At 56.8% G+C, this 23,358-nt stretch overlaps 1 protein-coding gene across 1 annotated transcript in view; it reads right to left on the reverse strand.

Annotated features, from left to right (window-relative positions):
• The window catches only part of ADGRA2 (adhesion G protein-coupled receptor A2), a 34,518-nt gene extending 14,213 nt beyond the window's left edge, over positions 1-20,305 (reverse strand). The window contains 2 exon segments of the mRNA XM_040643266.1: positions 7,108-7,179; positions 19,994-20,305. Of these exon segments, the coding sequence (XP_040499200.1) occupies positions 7,108-7,179; positions 19,994-20,256 (335 nt within the window). The 5' untranslated portion in view covers positions 20,257-20,305.
• Between the last annotated feature and the right edge of the window lie 3,053 nt (positions 20,306-23,358).

The following is a 23,358-nucleotide window of genomic DNA, read 5'->3' on the forward strand; positions in this document are numbered from 1 at the left end:
GGCTGAGATCTGAGAGCCCCGTTGGGTCCTGGTCCCTAAGGGAGGGGAAGCAGGTCTGGGGCTCTACCCTCCCTAGCAGCAGGAGGAAATGCCATCATAGAACTTGGATTTTCCTTTTTTTTTGGACCAGTGAGGTCCCCATAGGTTGGTGCTTCTTGCTTTGCACAACCTTTGAAAATCTGATGACGGCTATGGACTCCTGCCTCGGAAAAATGCACCCTACCCAACACTGTGTCCATGATTTCAGGGGGCTTGTGGAACCCAGGTGATGAACCCCTGCCCTGATTGTCTAATCTGATCCCTTTTCTTTTCTTTTGAGATTTTTAAATTTTTAAAAGGAATTTCCAACCCAGTGTGGGGCACGAACTCACAACCCCAAGATCAAGAGATGCACACTCCACCGACTGAGCCAGCGAGGCACCCCAAGATCCCTTCATTTCTTAGGGGAGGTCATGAGGGCGAACAGATGTTTCTATGGTGTAGAATCTCTCGTCTTCTCCCTGCTTCCATAGACCGCAGGTCTTGGAAGCCGGGAAAGGTGTGGTGTGTGAATGGAGCCTCTCCTCCCCACCAGCCCTGGCCCAGCGCAGAGCAGGCTTCCCCGACTGAAGGCATACCCCCTCCCTGTATCTATGCCAGTATGGAGGAGAAGGACTCTATGGCAGAAGTCGGGGAGGGGGGTGTTCCTGAGAGCAAATCATACCCTATACCCTTCTTGGGAAAGCTGGAGCTCAGGAAGCTGAGTGTAAGAGTGAGTGTGTGAGCATAAGCAGAAAAGAGCAGATTAGTCAAGTGGACTTAATAAAAACTTAAAACTTCTGCTCTCTGAAGGACACCATCAAGAAAGTGAAAGGCAACCCAAGGAATGAGAGAAAATGTTTGCGAGTCATATATCTGATAAGGGACTCCTATCTAGAATATACAAAGAACTTGTCCAACTTAATACTAAAAAGACAAACCAGCTGGAAAAAAATGGGCGAACGATTTGCAGAGACATTTCTTCAAAGAGCAGATACAAATGACCAAATGATGCACGAAAAGATGGTCGACACCATCAGTCATTAGGGAAATGCAAGCGAAACCACCGTGAGCCATCACCCCATAGGCGCCAAGACGGTGATGACAGAAAAACGGGCCACATCAAGAGTGGATGAGGGTGTGGAAAGACGGGACCCCTTATACATGACTGGTGTAAAGTGGGCAGCCACCGTGAGAACCAGTGCGGCAGAGTTAACCAAGGGAGCCAGCAACGGCACTCGGCACTCGCAGGTACATATCCAGGAGAAGCGGGGGTATGTGTGCACGAAAACCTGGGCTGGAACGGTCACAGCCCCAAAGTGGAAACGCCCCAAGTGCCCGTCACCCGCTAACGCATCTGTGCTGTAGTCACACAACAGAATGTCACCCGGCCGTAGTTTATGGCATGAGCTGCTGATCTCCGCTATCATCTGGATGGAGCCTGAACCATTATGCTAAGGGAAAGCAGCCCAGTTATAAAAGATCACATACGATATGATTCCATTTGGAGGAAATGTCCAGAATCGGCAAATGTAGAGAGGCAGCGAGATTAGTGGTTGCCTAGGACTGGGAGCGGGAGGGGGAGTGGGGAGCGGCTAATGATGCAGGGTTGCTTTTGGAGATGATGAAAATGTTCTAAAATTAGACGGTGATGGCTGCACAACTGTGTAAATAGACTCCGAGCCATTGGATGGCACGCTTGAAGTGGGTGAGCGTTCCGGGGTGTTCATTCTGTCTCAGGAAAGCTGTTAAGGCGTGAGCCTGTGTGCCTGAGCTGGCGGCGTGAGGGCGAGCAGTGCACCGCGTTGGGACAGGGTGGGGTGGCCCCAAGTTGGCTCCCTCTGGCCCCCACAGACCTCCCTGCTTGTGGGTTTAGAAACCAAATTATAGGTTCGGAGGCCACAGAGCCGCTTTCCCTGGGCCCTCCAGGACTTCCAAGGTTCTTTCGAGAAAGCGGGGCTGGCGGGGAAGCCCGCCAGACCCCCACGCAGGTATGGAGGGTGTGTGGGGGAGGGCAGGGAGAGGATCTGGTGGGAGAAAACCTGAGAGGGTCCCACCCCGGGCTGGGCCCCTCTTGTCTCTGATATCATCCAACAGGTATTAATCCGGCATGTACACTACGCCGGCACCGGGCTATGAGAGCAGGCACGAGGGCTGTCCCCAAGCCCACAAGCCTTCCTTCCCAGCCCTCAGCTGCCCCCAGCGTCAGCAGTCTCTCTTTTGCATTCCTCCCCAGTGCAAGTGGGGATGGGAAGGGGAGGAGGACGGGCCAGGCGGCCTTGCTCGTGGCCCCGCCCACAGATTAATGGAAACCACCTGGCGGGTGAGAAGCACTCCACCCCCAAAACCCCCCTCCCCTTGCCATCATTCCCATGAGCATCTGCTTCTAATGAGTGCCCCAGCACCGCTGCATACCAGCCCCCCGGGGCTCATTAATCTCATTAGGCAATGACAAATCATCCTGGGGCTGACCAGGCTCCCCTCACCAGGCCCTCTCCTCCAGGCATGCACAGGCCTCTGGGGGCATATGTCCACACAGAGCCACTGGCTCGCATGCATGCCCAGTCTGTCTCCCTTGGCCTCTTCTGGGGGCCGTCTGTCCTGCGGCCCACTTGGTCCCCAGTCTTGGGGGCTTCTCACTGTGACCGGGGCACTCTGGGAGCCTGGGAAGGTCTTCTGGTGGCCTGCTCCCTATGGAACGCGTGGGGTGGGGGATGTGGGTGGAGATGCCAGGGACCAGAGGAGTGGGCCATCCACGAGTACTTTCGGCAAGCACGCAGTTTCAGCTCCAGGACTGCCCGCCCAAGGCTGGGGAGCTCTGGGCAAATCCCATGCAACGAGGGGCTGCCCATATAACATCTTGCTGCAACTTCAAACTCTTCCAAGGAGAAGGGAATGCAACAGGCATTTACTGAAAGCCCATGCTGTCCCCACGACAGCCTGTCCAGGAGTCCCGCACTGCCCCCTTTTCCAGGGGAGAAACCCCAGGCTTGGAGAGGTACCCCGAAAGTAAATGACAGAGGCAGTATTCAATCCCAGGCCTCTTTGACTCCAGAGTGGAGTTCCGTGCCCTTCCTCACCTGCCCCGTCTCCTCCACCCCAGAAGTCTTTCCTCTGGGTAACAGACAGGCTTGTCCACACTGGTGGGATACAGAGGGAGGGCTCAGAGACAGGGCCTCCCGCACATCTGGATGATTCTGTATCCGCCACGGACTGGCCGTGAACTTCTCTGCCAGGCCGTTTCAGGTTTTCTTGTCCATCCTGTTTGGCTGACAGAGCCCCACAAGGTATGTCCCCCATTCCACTCTCCCCCCAGCCTCCCTGGAGCACCTGTGCTGCCCTGAGATCATCTAGGCACATTCCATGCGGCACCCTCTCTGTATCCCCTCCCAGCCTCAAGGCCCTGCCACGCATCAGCAGGGACCAGGCAGACCTCCTCCCCCCAGACGCTTATACTTGACCCATTTGCAAAGGCCAGAGGGTCGCTCAGCACAAGGAGGCAATGCTGGCATTCTCCGCAGCCCAGACCTACCATTTCAGTTACTAGGCTAGGCCCCAAGCCTCCCACGGGACTTGTCGCTCACAGACTGTGGGATGTTAAGCTGCCATGGACTCATTGCCCAAGCCTGGATGTCGGAGCTTGACAGGACAGAGAGATCAGTGTTTCCTGGCACCAAGTGCACGCCAGGCCACAGCGTCTCGTTTGTGATGAATAGGCCCACAGTCTCGGGGTCATCTGGTCCACTGGTTCCCAACCCCGGATAAGCATGAGAATCGTCTGCATACCTTGTAAAAAATTCCCAGGCCCCTTCCGACCTGATGAATTAGCGTCTCTGGGAGCGGGGCACAGGATCTCTCCCCATCCCTGGGATAGGGGGACAGTGGTTTTGATGACTAGTTTTATGTGTCCACTTGGCCAGGCGATAGCACCTTGTAACTTAAACACTAACGGAGGTGTTGCTGTGAAGGTAATTTGCAGGTGTGCTGGACATCTACAAGCAGTTGACTTTAAATAAAGATCATCTCGGATAACATGGGTGGGCCTCATCCAAGCAGGTGAAGGGCTTAAGAGCAAAAACAGGTTTCCTGAAGAAGAAATGCTGTCTGGAGACTAGAGCATCAGCGTCTGCCTGCCTTCCCAGCCCGCTGGCCTGCCCTACAGAATGTGGGTTGGCCAGTCCCCACAATCACACGAACCATTTCCTTCAGATCAATTTCTTTATAAAGAACAAATATAAAATAATTTCTTTATATATTTATATAAAGACACACACACACACATCTCCTATTGGTGGTCTTTCTCGGGAGAACCCAACTGATACAGTGGTGCTCTGCCAGGCTGGAGATCCCGGGCTTCTCCTGCCCCTGCCTTGCCTTTCTATCCCTGGGAAGCATCGCACCTGCTGAGTACGGCACACCCCTCTGCCCCGAGGCCTCCCCTCTTCTGGAAAGCCTGGCTGCATCCTTGGGTGCTCTGATCTTTTTCCTTCTCAAGCAGCACTTGTGGCTATCACATGCGTACACAGCCAAGGATCATAGAATTTAAAATCCATAATGTAGCTTACAAATCACCCTGTATTCCCTCCCCCCACCCCCCGCTTTTTACAGATGAGGAAACGGAGATCCCAGACCTGGCCCCCACCCCGGCATCACTCTGATCTCATCTCCTACCACTTCCCATCAACAGGTCCTTCTTCCGTTCCTCAGACCCACCAGGCATATGGTGGACCCGACAGTCTTCCCCTCCAGATTCCTCTCTCCCTTAGACCTTGGGCTCTGTCACCTTGTCGGCGAGGCCTTCCTTGACCTCGCTACATAAAACGGCAGCCTCCCCTACCGCCATTGCTTTCTCGCCCCTTTACCCTGCTGTTTTTCTTGGCAGACTTATCTCCTGAGACCTTATACATTTACTTGCTATTTTTTGGGTCCCCTCGGTAGAGGGCGAGTTCCATGAGGTCAGGCACTGGGTCTACCGTGTTCACCCCCAATGCCTAGAACAGAGCTCGGCACACAACGCGGGCTCAGTAAGTATCTCTAGAAGGAAGGCCTTGGGTGATTCCGAGCAGAGCAGGCCTCACACTCAGGATTCTGAATGCTCATCAGTCTCCCGCCCCGTGCCCCTGCCACGCCACGTGATTCAGCTTCTAGTCATTCTTCCTTGACCACCCTCTCATTTTTCTCTGATCGCTTCCCATGCTTTGAAAGCACTTGCTGCGCGGCGACCCGGGTCCCCGGTGCTGGGGAGATTCAGTACGTGGGCATGCGTGGGAAGGAAAGGGCCATCTTTTCTTCTTCCTCAGGAAGCTGACCCTCGTGAGACTAGAGGAGGAGAAGCGGGGAGCCCCAGGGGGTCTTTGGCTGAGAAAGTGCGAGGCTAAAGATGGGAAGATGTCAGTGGAGCCATGAGAGGCTCAGAGCCGTGTCCCTCATAGTAAGGAGAAGGGACAGCGACTCCGGGCGGTGACGGGCTCTGGTGGGGCAGGGCACAGGGCTGGAGGCAGCTGCTGTCATCCGCCAAAAGATCCCTGGAAGGAGCGTGTGGTTCCTGCCACTCGGCCCTCGGAGCCCAAGCTTGTGCTGAGGGCAGGAACCAGAGCTCCCGCACGCTGAACTGCTCGTGGGTGAGAAAAACTCTCCCGATCTGTTGGGACCCAAGGAGACTTTAATAGCAGCACGGTGGCAGCCCTTTCTCCTCGTCTGGGCCACCCGGTCCGTGAGCGGCAGAGCAGATGGTCCAGGGACCTGGTCGCGGAGCTGTGCGCACTCACCACCGCCAACATCCCGACACCCCCTCCCACCCCAACACGCTCGGATCACAGAGAACGCGCTCTGCCTTTCCACCCCAAACATGGCTTGGCCCCTTCCCAGTGCTGCAAAGCCAGCCAGGCCACTGAGCTTCGCCTGTGAAGTGGGCTGTAATAGAGATGACCTCGTAAGACTGTTGTCGTGGTCGAAGATCTACACTCCATGTCATGGAGAGATTGCATCCCAATTACCCTCGAATTTTCCAACTTTCACTGGTCAGTGACGTCCCGCCTTTGGGCTTTACGGAAACCCCAACCTACTGAGTTCTAACACACACAGCACTGGCGGTGGAGACTAGACCACAATCGCAGGCTCTGGGAGGGCAGGCTTCCACCTTATTTTTCTGTATCCTCCATCACACTGACCCACGCCTGTCAGGCAAAATGGTAGTCGAGGGGCAAGGGCCCTGTCGAAGGATTTGGGAATGGCCCGCAGGGTGGGAGCAGAGGTAGGAGAGAGGGTGCTGGAGGCAGGGGAGAAAGCAAGGAACAGGCTCCAGGAGGGACGGAGGTCCAGGTGTCCTGTGGAGGAGATAGGACCCAGAGCTGTCGTACAGGCTGTGGTCCCTGGAGCACGCCAGATGAACAGGGAATTGAGAGAGGCTGGTTCAGTCCCCTCATTCGGCAGCTTAAGTGACTTGCCCTCGACTGAGTCAGGCCCCCAACTCTGTCCCTCCTGGCCAGCCAGGCCCTTGCAGTCCTGAGCCCAGAGCCAGCCTGCCTGAGCCCGCAGGGCAGCCCAGAGGGTACAGCTCCGAACCTGCAACCTGCCCGGGGCAGGTGGGCTGGGGGCCCTTTGGATGGGATCCACTTTCCCCACCCTCAGCCCAGGGCTCTGGCCCCTTGGGGCTTTGTTGATTTGTTTGCAGGGGAGGAGGAAAGAGGCCTCAGTCACAGGAACCCCTCCTCAGCCCTTTATGCTGGGCCCCCAGCTGGAGCCTGGGGGTGGCATCTAGCCAGCTAAGGGGCTCTGCCCTCACAGCTAATTGCTCATTAAAGAGCGTTAATGAACTTCCCTGAGCCCCATCCTTGCCTAGACCAGCGAGGTTCCCCTACTTCTCCCTGCCGTTGCTGGGGAAGGAGCTGGTCCCTCTCTCCGTACCCTCTACCCTCCGTAACCAAGTCCTGAAAATGGTTCCCGTGGGTCTGACTCTGCGCCCTACTTAGCCAGCAGGCTCTGGGGTGGAGGGGTCCCTCAGCACCCAGCGGTCCTCATCCTGCCTAGACTGACTTCTTGCCCATGACCACCGGCCCCCAGCTCCCCCCACTTTGCCCCAGCACTTACAGCTTCTCCAGCAGGGACAGTCCCAAGAAGGATCCATTCCGGAGCCCGGTAATCTTGTTGTTGCTCAGGAGCCTGGAGGAACAGGGAGAACACGGACAGGAGAACGCGCTGTGACAAGCCAGAAAGTGTGGACGGAGAGGGGAGACGGGTTCCCCAGTACGACCATGTTGTTTTCTGTATCAATGGCGCCCCCTGAAGTTGTGCAAGGCAGCAGCCCCACCCTCTGCTCCAGATTATAGGAAAGAGCCAGTGAATAGTTCAGGCAGACCGGTTATGAGCCCCTAAACAGACATTTCACCTGCCCTGGGTCCCCCCATGGCCTGGATCTGACTTAGGGCACTGCAGGCAAGTGGGCTGAGCCAGGGGGTCAAGTTGCGATGCCCCCTTTACACCTTGGAACCACAGGCCTGAGCCACAGTGCCCTCCGGGGCTCTGTGTTTCCCAGGCCTTCAGTCCCATATCATGAGCAGAGTGGTAGGGAGAATGGCCCGCCTCAGGTCAGGGCTCTGGCAGGTGGAACAGGAGGCCCAGCAGGGGTGGAGGCAGGTGAGGGGAGCGGCCCTTCCTCAGGCCCCACTCTGTGAGCAACGACTTCACAGAAGGGGACTCTTCCCAGCCCTCAAAGGCCCCCGGTTCAGAGGGACTGAGCACCCTTGCCTCCCCAAGCCTGTCTGCGGCCTTGACAGAAGACTGATAGAGCCCTGGGGCCTGGTGGAGGCCCAGGCCTCAGCCTTTGCCTCTGCCCACTCGGAGGTTCTGTTTATTTATTTGTACTTAGAGGGGGAGGAAAGAGGCCCCAAGCTACTGACTAAACCCACTCTGCCCACCCACTCAGCCTTCCTCTGCCAGACTCCCCGCCCCCTCCCCCGGGAGGAGGAAGTTCCAGACCAGCCAAAGGGCTCATCCTTTGAGTTAATTGCTTATTAAAATGCTTTAATGAGCCTCGCAGCCCAAACTCTTGGCTGCTCTGGGCCGAGACAAAGGGTTTCACTTCTACTGCTCTCATTGGTGGACATGGGAAGACCAGAGGTACAGGTCTGGAAGCTTTTCTCGAGTGGGCAGTCTCTGGGATGAAGAGTAAAGGAGATCTCAGGTGGGGGATGGGGACAAGGCATGCAAGCAGCTGTCTGGAGTTCTGCCCCCAAGCTTACTGGTGAATATAACACCTTGAGCTCAGGTCATAATCCTGGGGTCCTGGGATCAAGCCCCACATCGGGCTCCCTGCTCAGCGGGGAGTCTGCTTCTCCCTCTCCCTCTGACCCTCCTCCCTGCCGTGCTCTCTCTCTCTCTGTCTCAAATAAATAAATAAAATCTTAAAAAACAAAACAAACAAACAAGACAGGCAGTGAGAGGACCCCAGACATCTGACGTTCCAGTTAGTCCCTCTTCGGGAGGCTCACAGAGAACAGACAATGGCCAGGATGGAGGCAAGAGAGGAAGGGGGCATCCTCCCTTCTCTGCTTTCTAGAGAGACCCCTCCTCCCTTCTAGTCCCCACATAAATGTACCTCCAACCCTGACACTTCCTAGCAGCCCCTGAAGAGTGATTGTGTGAATGGGTTGGGGCGGGGGTTGCTGGGTTTCCAAATGGCACCTGCGCTCGCTCTCTCTCTCTCTCTCTCTCTCTCTCTCACACACACACACACACATACACACACACGCACGCAATCTTGACATTTCAAAAAGTTCATCACAGTTGTCACTGTATAACAGTTAGAACTCACATGGCCCCCGTTTATTCTCATTTTATGGATTAGGAGAATTTTAATTCGCATTCCCCATGGTGGTGGTAACCATAAGTAATCATGTCAGTTCCTAGGGCATCTAATGGTCTCATTCGGGCCCTGGGGGGGCTGCGGTGGCCCCCTCAGTGGTGACAGGCTCTGGACAGTGTGACTTTTATTTTATTTTATTTTATTTTATTTTATTTTATTTTATTTTATTTTATTTGAAGATTTTATTTATTTATGTGACAGAGAGACAGCCAGTGAGAGAGGGAACACAGCAGGGGAGTGGGAGAGGAAGAAGCAGGCTCCCAGCAGAGGAGCCCAATGTGGTACTCGATCCTAATCCCGGAACGCTGGGATCACGCCCTGAGCTGAAGGCAGACGCTTAACAACTGCGCCACCCAGGCGCCCCTGGACAGTGTGACTTTTAAATCAAAGCCCGTCTCACCTCATCTCTGCTTCATCCCCTTCATATGCCTCCAGAGAGAGTTTGCATTAAATGTCAAAGAGGGTGAGAGACCCCTCCGTACTTTCAGTAATGTCAGAGAGGGGTCCTGAAGTGTCAGGAAGGAGGGTGGAGAAAGGGCATGTGTTTCAACCTCCCCCGTTCACCAGTCCCAAGGGTCTCTCCCAGGGACTGCCTCCTCCTGGGTTTGTGGGGCAGGGAGGCTGATGAGGCTGTGGGGCAGGGAGGCTGATGAGGCTGGGGGTACAGGGGAGGGAGGAGGTATGGAAGGAGAGGGGGACAGGGCTGCCAGATTATCACAGCCCCGTTCATGAAGGAGGAAGCCCGAGAATATTATTTCCTAAATTTGAGTAGAGACCTGTTAAAGGGAGGGAAAAAAGTATCTTATTTCCTGAGACTATGTCTGAGGATTCTAGTGTGAGAAACATTGACTTTAGAAATGAAAATCTTATGCTAGGAAAATACCTTCTAATAAATAATTATCTCAAAATTATCTGCAAAAGACTTTTGTTTAAAGATCACTGAACTGAGGGGCTCCTGGGTGGCTCAATCAGTTAAGCATCTGTCTTCGGCTCAGGTCAGGATCCTGGGGTCCTGGGATGGATCCCCGCTCAGTGGGGAGTCTGCTTCTTCCTCTCCCTCTACCCTTCCCCCCTGCTCGTGTGCTAACACAAGTGCTCTTCTCTCACGCTGTCTCCCTCTCTCAAATAAATACATAAAATCTTTTTTAAAAAAATCACTGAATTGAAAACAGAGAATTTTAAAAAACCCTCCAACTCTCAAACTCCTGAGATTAAAACCTGGGATCCTAACTTGAGAGTCCTGTCCAGACAGGCCTAGAACTGGTGTTGGGGTACACCCCACATTCTTCAGACTCTTCAGCCTTTAACCCTTGAACACCTTTTGCATACCCCAAATTCTTTAACCCAGAGCTGGTCAGTGGGAGTACGACGATGTGAGTGGAGTATGTAATTTCAAATGTTCTAGTAACCACATTTTTTTAAAGTTAAAACATTAATTCTAATAATGTGTTATAGTTAACCCAATGTATTAAAGTTATCATTTCCATATGTAATCAATATGCAAAATTATTAATGAGATAGCTTCCTTTTCTTTTTTTTTGTACTGAAGCTTTGGAATCTGCGTGTGTTCTACCGTTCCAGCACATCTCAGTTCGGACCAGCCATGTGACAGGAGCTCAGGAGCCACGTGTGGCCAGTGGCTTAACCCTTATCTAGTTTCCTCGTGGCCTGCGCCTCCCCAGGAGGAAGTCTGGGGTGCCTGTGAGATAGGAGGCAACCGGGGTGGGGTGGGGGTGTGTGTGTGTGTGTGTGTGTGTGTGTGTGTGTGTGTGTGTGAGCGGTGTGGGTGCAGAGCACAGGATAGGATTGGCGGGCAGCCCCCACGCAGGTGAAGATGAGCTCGTGGCCCAGAACAGCGCACAGTTCATCTCTTGGTGTCCTACCCCCTCTGGCAGAGCCCCTTCCCAGGTAGCCGCTGTTTTTGGGGGTCAGCTGCAGCCCACATTTCCAGCTTGACTAGCCTGGTGCGAACACCAGTCCAGAAAGTCTTGAAACGAGAGACTTTTCCGCGGCAGGGAGCATATCCGTGATCCCCCACTCTCTATAAGCCATTCGCAAAAGCAGGGGCGCCAGGCAAATGGCCGTTTGTCCTTCTCCTCCCATGGCCCCCCTTCTGGCCTCATTTCCCGTTCTTGGACAGACTTCAGGCAGATATCTGTACGATCCGAGTCCCCAGATACCCAGAATTGGATCTTTTGGCCTTTACAACCTAGCCGTGGCTGAGGAAATTCTGCTTGAGACCCAGACTGTCCAGAAAATGGCTTCAATCGTGTCTCTGGGTTCAGTGGTTCAGCTCTCAGAGCTGCCCCTTGCGGGTCTGGGGGGCAGGGAGGGCAGTGATTTGGGGTAGAAGTGCTTGGGTCTGGCGCTGTTCAGGGCAGGTAGGGAGCCGGAAGTTACTGGCAGTAGGAGAGAAACACACACAGCCTCACCCAATAGGAAGGAGAATGTCCCCACCACGCTAGGCTGTCACATGGACGGGAGCAGGCAGGGCGGCCCCAACCACTGGGCCGGGAAGGAGGGCGCCTCGGCCCCGAGGTTCTGTCCAGCTTCATCGACACAGTGCCAGCCTGGCCCCCTCTTAACTGCCCTGCCGCCCCTATCCGACAGCTACTTCCTCAGCCTATTCCAACCCCTCGCCCTGCGACAGCACAGGGAGCCTGCCAGGTGGACCTCCTTCCCAACCGCGCCAGCCCCGCCTCTCAGACCTCTGGCTCACCCAGCCCGGCATCCCCAGCTTTCTTCCCTCCCTCCCTGTCTACCGTCCAACATCAGATTTTCACAGGAAGGGGGGCCGGTCCCTGGAGTCCCCTGTTCTCTTACCCTAGAGTCTGGAATCTGGCCAAGGAGAGGGGGCACACTGAGTCCATTCCAGAACTCTCTCCCAGCTAGGGTCCTATTTTAGGGAAGAGAAGCAAGCAAGCCGAGTTACCACTAATGAGGCTGGAGGCCAAGGGAGCGAGTGGCTGGCGTCTAGAGAGAGGCCCTGTGGCCTTTGGGCAGCCACAGGAACTCACCAGATCCCAGCCCCACATCAGAGATGACCCTGGAGGGGTCATGTGGGCATCACTCCGTGGGACATGGGGCCAAAACATGCCTGAACCAAATTGTTCTCTCATGTACTGGAAGACTCATACGTGTTAGCGCCCCCCCCCCATAACACGCACAGATGCGAGGACACTTGGGGATTTAGCTTCTCCAGCGAGGCTGAGCCTGGAGCTCAGGGCACTGCCAGGCCCTCTGGGCTCAGAAGGACCTCTCTCCAACATCTGTTGCTGGCAGCTTGGCAGTGTCTTAGGGAGACCATCAGTGAGGGGGTCTCTCAGGCCCATAGCCACTCCAAGCCAGCCAGTGAAAACGGACTCCCAGCCTTTCCTGCAGGCCTAGTGCCCAAGGCCTCCAAGCATTTCCAGGACTCACAGAGATGTCTGAACCTACAAAAATAATCCCTGTCTCTGAAATATAAATGCTATAAAATTGCAATTAACGCTTAGCTAAATAACAACCAAACGTCATACTACGTCGATTAGCAAGAAGGAGGTGGGTGCATCCCGATACGCTTGATATGACCGATAGGGTCTCCCAAAGTGAAGCTGCCTCCCGTCCACAGGCCCCACCCTGACACACAGCCTCAGCCTAAAGGCTGCCCTCCTGTGGCTTCCCTTCCCTTCCAGTCTGCCCTTCATATCCATTTAGCCTAATGGCAGTCGACTTAACAGGTGGAGAGGACACACGGCACTCCCGAACTTCCTCCCCAAACCTTCCCTTGGCTGGAAGCCTGTCCACACAGCCCTGACTACCTGCTTAGAAGGACACCCCTGTAGGACCTTCCTTCCCCAGGCTGTGGGGGGTTGTGTCTGGATATGGCCTCTGACCACAGCCTTGAAGCTGAACTGTCCGGGCAGGGCCTGAGGTCAAGATCAGGGAAGAAAATAGTCTTGGAATGGCTCCTATGCAGGGGTCCCTCTTGTCTCCTTTTCTCTAATCTACCCTCCCTACAGGGGCACCCCAGCTTGGTGGTGAGCAGGCAGGACCACGAAATTGGGCCTGAGATGGAAAGGACTACTCTGAGGGGGTTTGCAGCCTGAGCAAAGGGGCTCAGGTGTTTGTGGTGGGTGGTCGGGGTGCCTCGCTGGGGATTTGGGGCCCCAGCAGCCTAGCCGGAGCACAGGGAATCAAGTCTGCTGTGATCATACCTAGGTACTCATTCAGTCTTCAAGTCTACACTGACACCCATTGTGTGCTCGGCCCCGTGTAACACAATGGCACCGCAAACATCAATGCGACGTGGGGTCTACAACCCTCCATTCATGGAAGGCGGAGGGACATGTGTCAGACCGGATGGAGTGTTTGTGTGTGATGTGTCTACTCCATCCGAGGAAGCTGGGAAGTTACTCCCAATCCCCCTTAAGTGCTTCTCCAAACATGGCCTAAAATCTCAGCCCGGGGGAGCCGTGATTTTGGGTGAAGAAAGTGGATTTCTTTTCAAATACAAATAAACCTGAAAGGATCAATTTGTTATAAGTCTGTCTTTCTTTCTTCCTTTCTTTTCTTTTTCTTTTTTCTTTTTTTTTTTTTTTTTTTTGAGAGAGAGAGAGATCACGAGCAGGGGGAAGGGCAGAGGGAGAAGCAGACGCTTAACCGACTGAGCCACCCAGGTGCCCTGTTATCAGTCTTTTATACTCAAGTATAAATTAGTCCTTTAATCTTTCTACCCCAGAAGTTTTCCTTGGGAGGCCTGAGGCCCTGATCCTGTCTTGCTTTGTGAGCCTGTATCCAGTCTCCACGAGGAGACTGTATGGGCCCTGAGGACAGACACCAAATCTCTCCCCTCCCGGCACTGGTGCGGGGCTGGACACAGCAGGTGCTGGCTGAACGAGGGGACCGGTATCTGGAGGCACAGAGCTCCAGGCAAGGTGGCAGTGGCCAACCGACAGGGTTCCTGCTGAACCCTGGTCTTCTCAAGTCATGGAGCAGTTTCCTCCTACTTCCACTGCCCCCCCCTGCCCCCACCCGGTCAGTCTTGGGAGAGCTCAGTCCTGACAGCTTGGAGACAGCACCCATCCCTCAGCTCCACGGTACAGCCCTCCTGAGACTTCGCCTGCCTCCTGGGGGTGTAGTCCTGAAGCTGTTCCTGGTGCAAGAAGAGGGAGAGAAACACCAGGAAGGATGCTTTAGATACCGCTCACCCTGGGTCCATCTGATTTCTAATACTCTGTGCAGTGACTTGTACAGAGGTCCCCCAAGTACACAAGTGCTTATTAGGTTATCTGCCCCTTTTCGCTGGCTCATGTGTCCATACGGAGAAAGTGGATCACTATCTCCCTTGCTCTGTCCCCAGGGATGAGGTCACCATGGGAAGAGGCTGACCCGGGACCAGGAGCCCTGGGATCTGGCTAGCTGCTGTGTGATCTTGAGTAGGTCAGATCCTTTCTGGAGGTCTCTTCTCAGTAAAAGTAGGGTCTGAAGACTCCCACTCCTTATATTTGATGGCTTTTCCCATCCTGGACACCGGGTCTCCTGGAGCCTGAAGTCTCAAGTTTCTGCCTGGCCACACAGTTCCCAGCAGGCTAAGAGCCCTAGGTGGGTGGGTGGGAGGAGGGGGCGGCTCTCAGACTTTCCCTTCCCTTTCCAGCTGGGAGATGTCTGGCCCCTCAAGTTCAGGCTGCAACTCCCTCCTCCGGCCTCTCTCCGTCCTGTTCTCTGCTCCTCTGTGACAGATTGGTTCCCCTGCCCCTCACCTGGCCCCATCCATCTTGCACACCCCTTTGCCTCCCCATCCCGCCTCTCCCCTCTCCCAGGGCTCGGGAAGCTGGGTCCTGGGAGGTTGCCCGAGTCAGCGACACTCCACAGTTTCTCTGCTCCCCCACCCCCATTACCCAGTCCTAAATGCAAAGGAATGTTCTGGAGTTTGGGAAGGATGGGGGCCTGCCAGAGGAGGGAGGAAGGGGAGGAGGCAGCTTTGTCCTGTCAGTGTCTGAGCTCTAAATAGAACAGAGCGCTGGGCTGGGGGAATGAAAATAAACAGCCCCTCCAAGCAGCCCCTTCCTAGCAGTTACCGGACTTTCCTTCGAGTTCCTCAGCCCAGGGCCATTTCCCTCCTCTCTTCTCCCCTGCTCTCTGTCAGGTCCCGGGGGGGGGGGGGGGGGGGGGGGGGTCTCTGTCTCAGGGTCACAAGGGAGTGAGGAGTACTGGTCCAGGCTGTGTGGCCTTGGGGAACTCACCTCCCCTCTCTGGGCTCTGGTGAGGAGAGCCCACTGAATAGAAGGCCATGGATGGACCCAGAGGTGGTTGGAAGTTTTTCTCCTTCAGGAAAGCATTCTTATCCCAATGATTCTCTTGTGGTATAAACTTGGAAACTCTCTCCCTTTAAAAACATGACCCCCAATTTAAGGGTCAATTTATGGTCAGGTTCAAATTACGCTGGTTTGCCTGTGCCTTTGGGGGAAATTCTCAGACTCACCCCCCAGGGCTAGGGATTGCTTGCCACCCCCTCGCCCATCAAGAAAGGGTGATCCATGGTAGTCTCGGTAGTTGGTGGGAAGGGACCTCCTTGGGGATCACGAGTGGCTGGGTTCATGAACATGTTCCGAATAATTCAGGCCAAATTACCCACTCTGGGTCCCGGCACCACTGGGATGCTGAATTATAGGGGTTGTCTTTGGAGTTCAGTGCGGTGGCCTCTCCTGTCTATTTGGCGCAGTGAGGACTCAACCAGTAAACCCCAGAGGGCTCTGTTCTCTGCCCAGTGCTTGCCCTGAGATGGGACCATGGACCCTGACATCCGCATGTGAGGGAGCCCTAAGGGTCCCCAAGAACTCTGGGAAGGGGCCGGCTGCCTCCAGCTTCTCCTGCAGGTAGTTGCGAAGTCAGAGGGGAGCCTGGATTTTTTTCTGGGCCCTCACTTCCAATAGGCAGGGTCAGGAGCCCACATGGGCGTGCTGTGGCTGAGACCCTGCATGGGGAGGGTAAGGCACTGTGCTGGAGTCTCCCAGCTTCTCCCACCTTCTCTCCCCAGCCTCTTCCCTCTTTTCTTTCCTTCTTTCTCTCTGCTCTCTCCCCCTCCCCCTCCTCTCCCTCACAAAAGCTCTCTGTACACAGCCACTTCCTCTGGCTGCTGTCTCTGAGCCCAGACCTTATGAGAACCATATGGGGGAAAGAGGGTGGAAGAGAAGGGGGTGGGGAAGCTGGCAAGGACCCGCCCCTCCAGCCAGCATCTTTCCACTCCCCTCAGGCTGTGTGGAGGGCAGTTGGCACACTTTGCCCCGAACTCCCCTAACTGGAGCCTGGCAGCTGGGGTGAGGGGCGCTGAGGGGAGGGACCCGTCCAGAGTTGGAGGCTCAGAGGGAGATCTGTGTTCAAGAACCACTTTCTTGGGGCTGGAGCAAGCACAAGGGCTGTGAAGGACCTCCCCCTTCCCCCATGCTGCTTCTAAGGACCACCAAAGCCCCAGCGAAAGGATGTGGCCTCCAGTAGGTGCATCTGAACGGCAAGTGCCCCTTCTCCCCCATGTGGGCTGCTGCTGCGGGGGGCAACCCTCTGCCCCAGAAAGGGGAGGTGACGCGGACAAGAGTTTGTGGGTTCTGGGAGAATCCAGAGTGAGCGGTACCTTGCCTGCCCCCTCCCCACCCAGCCTTGGAAGGTTCCCAGGTCAAAGGGCCTGGGTTCCGCTGGGAAGGAACTGGGTTTTTAAAAGCGGCTTTGTGTCCATTGGGTCCCAAATCCAGCCAGGTAAATAGCGAGTCCCTCACGGGAGAGAAGTGTAAGAGAACCCAACCAGCTGATCCTGGAGTCAGCTCCTCTGTGAGTGTCAGGACACCAGGCCCTCCCCTCCTGGCCTCAGTCCGCTCAGCTCTAGGATGAAGAAGCAGGGGCTGGACTGGCTGATCTGTAAGGGCCTTTTCAGTGCAGCCGGTCTAGGAATTTATGACACGGGCTGGAATCCTCTGAGGGGCTGCTCAGATGTCCTAGAAGGTCCTTGTAGGAGATTTCCTTCTGGAGTTCTCTATTATCAGTCCTTTCCTAGAATTCCTTAGTACCTCCCCCTCCCCCTTACTCTCACTCCCAGAGCTGAGAAGCAGAAGGGCAGGCCGGTCAGCTGCTGCCCAGGGATGGGTGGGGGCGCACGGGGTCTTCATCTCCCTCCCATACCCAGGCTCTCCCTGAAATTCGCCATCCCCATGAGACCTTTCCCCTCAGGGGAGAGCCATAAAGGCTCCCACACTGGACAGGAGCACGGGTGCCCACGAGCTGAGGGGTGGGACACATGGATCAGGAAGGAAGCCGAGTTCTGCTTTCCTGGAAAACTTCGAATGAAAATCCATTAGAAGGGGAAAAGGCAAAGGGTGGGGAGGGGGGCACAGAGTGTACAAAAACAGAAGGTACAAGTCAAGATAATAGGGTGGGAGGGTTCTCAGTGGAGTAAACAGGACTAGTCACAGAACTGCCTCAGAGCCGCCTGGAAGCTTTTTCTGAGCACAGACAGGAGGCTCCTTGCAGGCAGGTACCTTTTCTAGCACTTTCTTTGCCTGAAGAGTCCCACCACTGGCAGCTACGAAGGTTTCCCAAGGTGGAGCCCTGGGTCCCAGGAGGACCCGAGTGAGCAGGGTGGGCTGTGAAGGGGAATGGGACCGGGTGGCCCATTCTGGAGGAAAAGAGGGGAGGGAGGAGGAAGGAGATCAAGCCACAGGCACAAAAATCCATCCATGAAAGTCTTGTTGCTTGCACCACGTGACGGGCAAAAAGATGGAAGGGGAAATCTGTGTGGAAACAAAAAGAAAAAGGAGGAGGAGTCTAGGAGGGTGTGGAGAAGGTTCTTGGGCTCTTGGGCTCTTGGCCTCCTGTTTTGCTGCCAGGCTGAAGCCCCTTCCCAGCACTTGTCTTCCTTCTTCCCTCAAGAGGCATGCTGGGTAGGGATGGGACTGGCTGGAGGGGCTGAGCCCTGGGAAGGGAATCCCTGCCAGCAATCAGGGTCACGATTAGGTGGCGCCTGGAGGGAGAGCCTAAGAAATACGTCTGTGGCTGGGATTCAGCTACACTCCAGGCTGAGGGGCCAGAGGGCTCTCTGGAGCTTCTAGGGCCTGCCCTGTCGTCACTGTGGCGAGGTCCAGCCAGGCTCAGGGGCTGTTCCTTTGGAAGGTATCTTAAACCAGCTAGGTCAGTGGCCTGGGACAAAGAAGGGGCCCTTCCTCTGGGAGTGGTTCGGGATGGGAAGGTGAGCTGGCAGTCACGTCTGCTGCCACCTTGTCACAATATATTCTCACCAAGAGTTGGCTGCGCTCACTCCTTGGAGTGGCGTCGATGGGAATTAGCTATGGCTGGAAAGCATTAGTTCCCAAATCATTCTAAGATGTACTGCAAAACCACCTTTTAACGTTTCCCCCCTCTTTTCTGCCTTTAGTATGTGTGGATTCCCTAATCCCAACAAGCAGACATACAGAGAGTCGGTGTCCCACATACGTGTGTGAGTACAGCCACAAGATCGAGTCTACACGCGCAGACATACACGCGCAGACATACACGCACACGCCCCTCTCTTGAGCTGAGTTATCATTGCACGGCGGGGGCTCACATAGACACCAGCCCAACCATTCCACACAGCAAGCACATTTCTCCTCCAGATCTGAGTGGGCTGGGGGAATGCCCAGGCCCGCCTGGACCCTTCAACGCCAGTGGACAATCAAAGAGACCAGGAATGAGCAGCCCCGGCTGCCTTCCCAGGCCACGGCCATACCCCAGGTATGGGGTGGGACGCGGGAGACAGCGGACACATGGCCTCCACCCACCTAATGCACACACATGCACACACTCACACCCCAGCTGGGGAAAATGCAGGCCAGGCAGCCAACGTCAGAGGCTGACCAGTCGTGTCCTGTCAGGAAGCCGGCAGCCTCTGAACTCACCCAACCAGAGGCATTAGGGTATTGTTCTGGACACAATCAGGATAGACTGCGAGCCAGCCCCAAGTCTGGGCAAGGGGCGGTGGGGAAACAGTTGCCACCGGGGTCAGGAAGACAGGAAAGGGGAAGCGCTCGCAGGTTGGGTCCGGGACAGGAAAGGCACGGGCCGCCCTCGGGCCGGACCCTGCTCCCCACGGCGTGCGTGGAGCTGGGAGCACGTGGTCAGGGCAGGAAATCGCCGTGGCGGGCTGGGGTCGCGAATTCGCCTGCGGTGGTGGGGGCTCCAGACCTCCACCGAGGAGGCGTGGGGCCGGGTCGCGGCGCGACGGGCCGCGCTCGCAGGCAGCGAAGTGAGGGCTCAGTAGGGCCCTGGCTGAGAAAGGAAACGGGGATGACGGAAGGAGGCTGGCTGGCAGCCGCCTTCCCCTCGGCCGGGTTTCTTTCTTCGAAGTCTCGGAGCGAAGAAGTCAATCGATTAGCAGCCAAAGCTCGGCTTATACCCCGGGGAGGCAAAGAAGAGGGCGGGGTGCGGGGCCCGGCACACAGCTCCCTTCACAGATGCGCGCGGAGGGAGAGGGGCCCGGGACGAACCGGGACGCCGGGGTCTCATGCAGGCCAGAAGCGCCGCAATCCCAAGGACAGATTTTCCGACACCCCGCCCCCCTACGGAGACCGGCTGGCAGCGCGGCTGCCAGGCTCGGGGTGGGGGTGGGGGGGCGGATGGGGCGCCCCCCACTGGAGAAGCCAGGCCCGCGAGGTGAACCCGGGAGACTCCCGCAGTCGGGCCAGGGACGCGTCCGCGGAGGTGACGACCGCAGTCACCTCTGGGGCCGCGGGCGTCAATCTTTCCTGAGCCTTCCCCCAGCCCCCCCACCTCAGATCCCCGAAGTCTGCAACACCAGCCCAGGCTGGAAAGTCAAGGGGCGTCGGCGTCCCGCCAGCGCGCGTTCCCTTCACCTGTGCAGGTGAGTGGGCGCCCGCGGTGCCCCTCTCTCGGGCGCAGCCGCCCCCCGAAGCCCCTTCCTCCCTCCACACCCCGGAGCCCTAATCCTGCCCGTACTTCTCCAAGTCTCCCTGCTCGGCGCCTGGACTCAGGCCTGTCCCAGAGTCTCCGAGGTGGCGGCAACGTCCCCGTCCCCCTCCTCCCGCTCCTCTTGTCCCGTCTCCGTTCGCCCCCTCGTCGGGGCTCGGGCCGGCCGAGGAGGGTACTCACAGGGTAACGGTGCCGTTAGGCAGAAGGCCGGGCTCGGGAGGCTCCGGGAGGTCCCCGCCGCCGCACACCACTCTCCTGCGCGCCGGGTTAGGGGCACCGCCGCTCAGCCCCTTGGGCCGCTCCCCTGAGCATTTGCAGCTGCGAATGGGGACGGGGCAGCCGGGCGCGCCCCGGGTCTCGGGCGCAAGGAGCAGTAGCCACGGCAGCAGCTGCAGCAGCAGGCGCGCTGGCGCCCCCCGCATCCTGCGTCCCGCGGCGCCCATCAGCCCATCGCCCCGCGGGGACCCACAGCGCTGGGGCCCGTCTGCGCGCCGGCCAGAGGGACCTGGGCTTGCGGGAGGCGTGCTCAGCGGGGGCCCCGGGCGTCCGAGGGCGGGGCGGGGGGCCCTGGGCGGAGGCAAGCCCCGGGGTCCCCGCCGCCGCGCCCCGGGGGCATGTCCGGCGAGCGCCCCGGCGGGGAGGACGCGGGCGCGGCTGTCAGCGCGGCGCGGGCGGCCCCCGGCGGCGCGGCCCCAGTCTCTGCGCCGTGCTCCCGGGCCGCCTGAGGCGGGGCCCCTCCGCGTCGCCTGCTCGCTCGGCGCTGGACTGGGACCTAGCGGATCGCGCCGGGCCCCTGCTGCCGCCGCCGCCGCCGCCGCTCCGTGCCATGGATGGAGGCAGCTCGGCGCTGCGCCGCTCCCGCCGCCGCCAGCCCCCGCCCGCGCTCCCGAGAGGGCGCCCTCCCCTCGCCAGCTCGCCCGTCCGCGAGGCCCTAGCGCCTCCCGCTACGCAGCCAGGCCGCTGCCCTCCTCGGAGCGAGCGCGGGCCAGGCGGCTCGAGGCCCCGCGTGTCCCCGAACCCGCCCTGAGCCTAGACTCCTTCTTCCTCCCCGCCCCCCTTCCCCGGGCCTGCACTCTTCCTCTCCCATCTCAGTCGTCAAAGCCAACCACCATCACTTTCCCCAAAACCTTCCCTCGCTCTTGCTCATCCAGCCCGCACCCCCATGTCTGGGTCTTTCAGTGACCTGCGGGTTTGGTCAGAGATGTCTGGTGCTCCCTGTATGGGGTTGGGATTGAACTTTGTTCACCGCCCTGGCGTTGCCGACACTTGGTTTCCCTTGGCCCCTGACCTGATGGGCCAGTCTGGAAGGCGACCCTCCCTCCCGCAGCCCTGCTCTAGCCACTGCAGGATACAAACCAGAGACTTAGGAAGGCTCAGACCCTCCTCTGCTGCCAGTGACCTCACCCAGCGGGGGGTGCATGTCGCTCTGCCACGGAGGGGTCAAAGGCCAAGGCAACAGGCTAGATCTGGCCTCCTACCTTTTCCATATCCCAGTGCGTGTGTGCGTGTGTGTGTGTGTGTGTGTGTGTGTGTGTGTGTGTGTGTTTGGGAGGCAGTGGGAATGAGGGAAATGGGAAGAGGAAAAGCAGGGATCTGGGTGAGGGTGTGGAAAGAGCACTGCACTGTGAGTCAGGAGAGCCTCATTCTAGATGTCTCTGTTTGACTTTGGACACAGCCTCTAACGTCCTGGAGTATCTAATCTCTGGGGTCAACATGGGGCTCTGCATGCCTCCTAGTTTATGAATGTCAGTTGTGGCATTTGAATGAGCGAGTGAAAGAGAGAGGGCACTCAGTTTCCATAGGCAGAGGGCTAGTGGCTTTGGGTAGTGTCGGACCTTGACAAAGGGGAATAGGAATGAAAGTTGCCTGAGGGTCCTAGATGGACTGTGATGCAAGCTGGGAATAGGGCTGGGGAAGAGGGAAACGAAGTGTGGCCCAGTATGTCTGCTCCCTCAGTTTCCCCCCAAAGGCTGCCTTTTCTGACACTTAATAGACCCTTCACTGCTGAGGGGCAGGCTGCCTGGGTTGGGGGATCCCTGGGTAGAACTCCTCTTCCTCATCTTTCACGGTATCGCCAAAGAAGTTTGCTAACTGCCACCTCCTTTCTGTGGTCTTGGCCCTGCTGGTGCATGTGACACCTTTTCCAGCACTGTGGCCTTCAGTCCAGTCTCCCATCCCCCTTTGCAGGGAACCACCTTCTCTCCCTGGCCCGTCAAAGGCAGACACTGGGCCCAGACACTGGCTACTTCACTTTCCCTCTCTGGCTCCACCAGTCTCTCCGAGCTGCAGGCTCTGGTTCCTTCAACTTCCAAAGATAAATAAATAGTGCTTGCAAATGGAGTAAGAGAGAAGGGGAATGGACTTCCCAGCAGGAGCCCTCCGCAGGCGGAGGGCAGGCTAGGACTGCATTCCTTTGGAAGGGTCTGAGATGGAGCTGGCCACAGGCAGTGTCTGCCGTTCAACTCTTCTGCTCCTAGGTAGGGGAAAATTCTCAGAGAGGAGGAGCAGAGGCCTCTGGCCTAGGTCACACAGGCTTTTGGCAATTCTTTTTGCTAAATGAAGACACTCCAAAGTCTGGAAAGGAATTACACTGGGATGTACACTCCGCGAGGCTGTGCAGAGGCCAAATGACATTCAGTGAGGCAGAGCTTCCCCACAGTGGGAATGAGGTGCTGCCTGGAGACATTTATGAAACACTGTCCTGCGGCATCTGGGTGGCTCAGTCGGTTAAGTGTCTGCCTTCAGCTCAGGTCATGGTCTCAGGGTCCTGGGATGGAGCCCTGGGATTGAGCCCCCCCCCCCCCCCCTCGCATGGGGCTCCCTGCTAGGCGGGGAGCCTGCTTCGTCCTCTCCCTCTGCCGCTCCCCCTTGCTTGTGCTCTGTCAATAAATAAATAAAACTCTTAAAAAAAAAAAAGAATAAAATGCTGTCCTGTCTTGTATGTCATCACATTGGGCGTCTCTACCCACCCGGAGAGGTGAATGGGACAGGAGTTACTTTCCCATTTTACAAGTGTGGATGAGGAAACTCGGGCGTTAGCAGTAAAGAGCCAGGGGTGGGAATTTACCCTTTGGTTGCTTTTCGAGTGCTCTTTCCTCTGAGCCACTCAACGCTTTTCCTGCAGGAAGCTCCCTGGCTTATCTGTCCTCAGAGGCGCAGGGTGGGATGGGTAAGTGGCCCACAGGAACGCCTTTTTGATCTGAAGCTTGTTTGAGTCAGAAGGAGAACTCCAACTTAGTCCCAATCTCAAGAAACCTGGCTAGGGAGTTTGGCCAATTACATACACCCTGATAGTGTGATAAGCTCTTTAATGGGCTAGGGATAAGGTACCTAGAGAGGAGGCTGGACTGATCCTATTGAAGCAAGAGAGAGGGGGCTTACCAAAAGTTTTAGTCCAGTTTAGGGCAGAAGTGTAACCCACCTGACTCTACTGACCCATCGCTATTCCCTTCAGTATCTGCGGCTCACGTCCGCTCTGCCTCTCTCAAGAGAAGTTTGCCTTTGCTAGGTTCTAGCTGTTGGCCAACCTCTCTCTGCGCCCAGCT

This window comes from Ursus maritimus, unplaced genomic scaffold (assembly GCF_017311325.1).
Source record: "Ursus maritimus isolate PB19 unplaced genomic scaffold, ASM1731132v1 scaffold_28, whole genome shotgun sequence".
Lineage (NCBI taxonomy): Eukaryota > Metazoa > Chordata > Mammalia > Carnivora > Ursidae > Ursus > Ursus maritimus.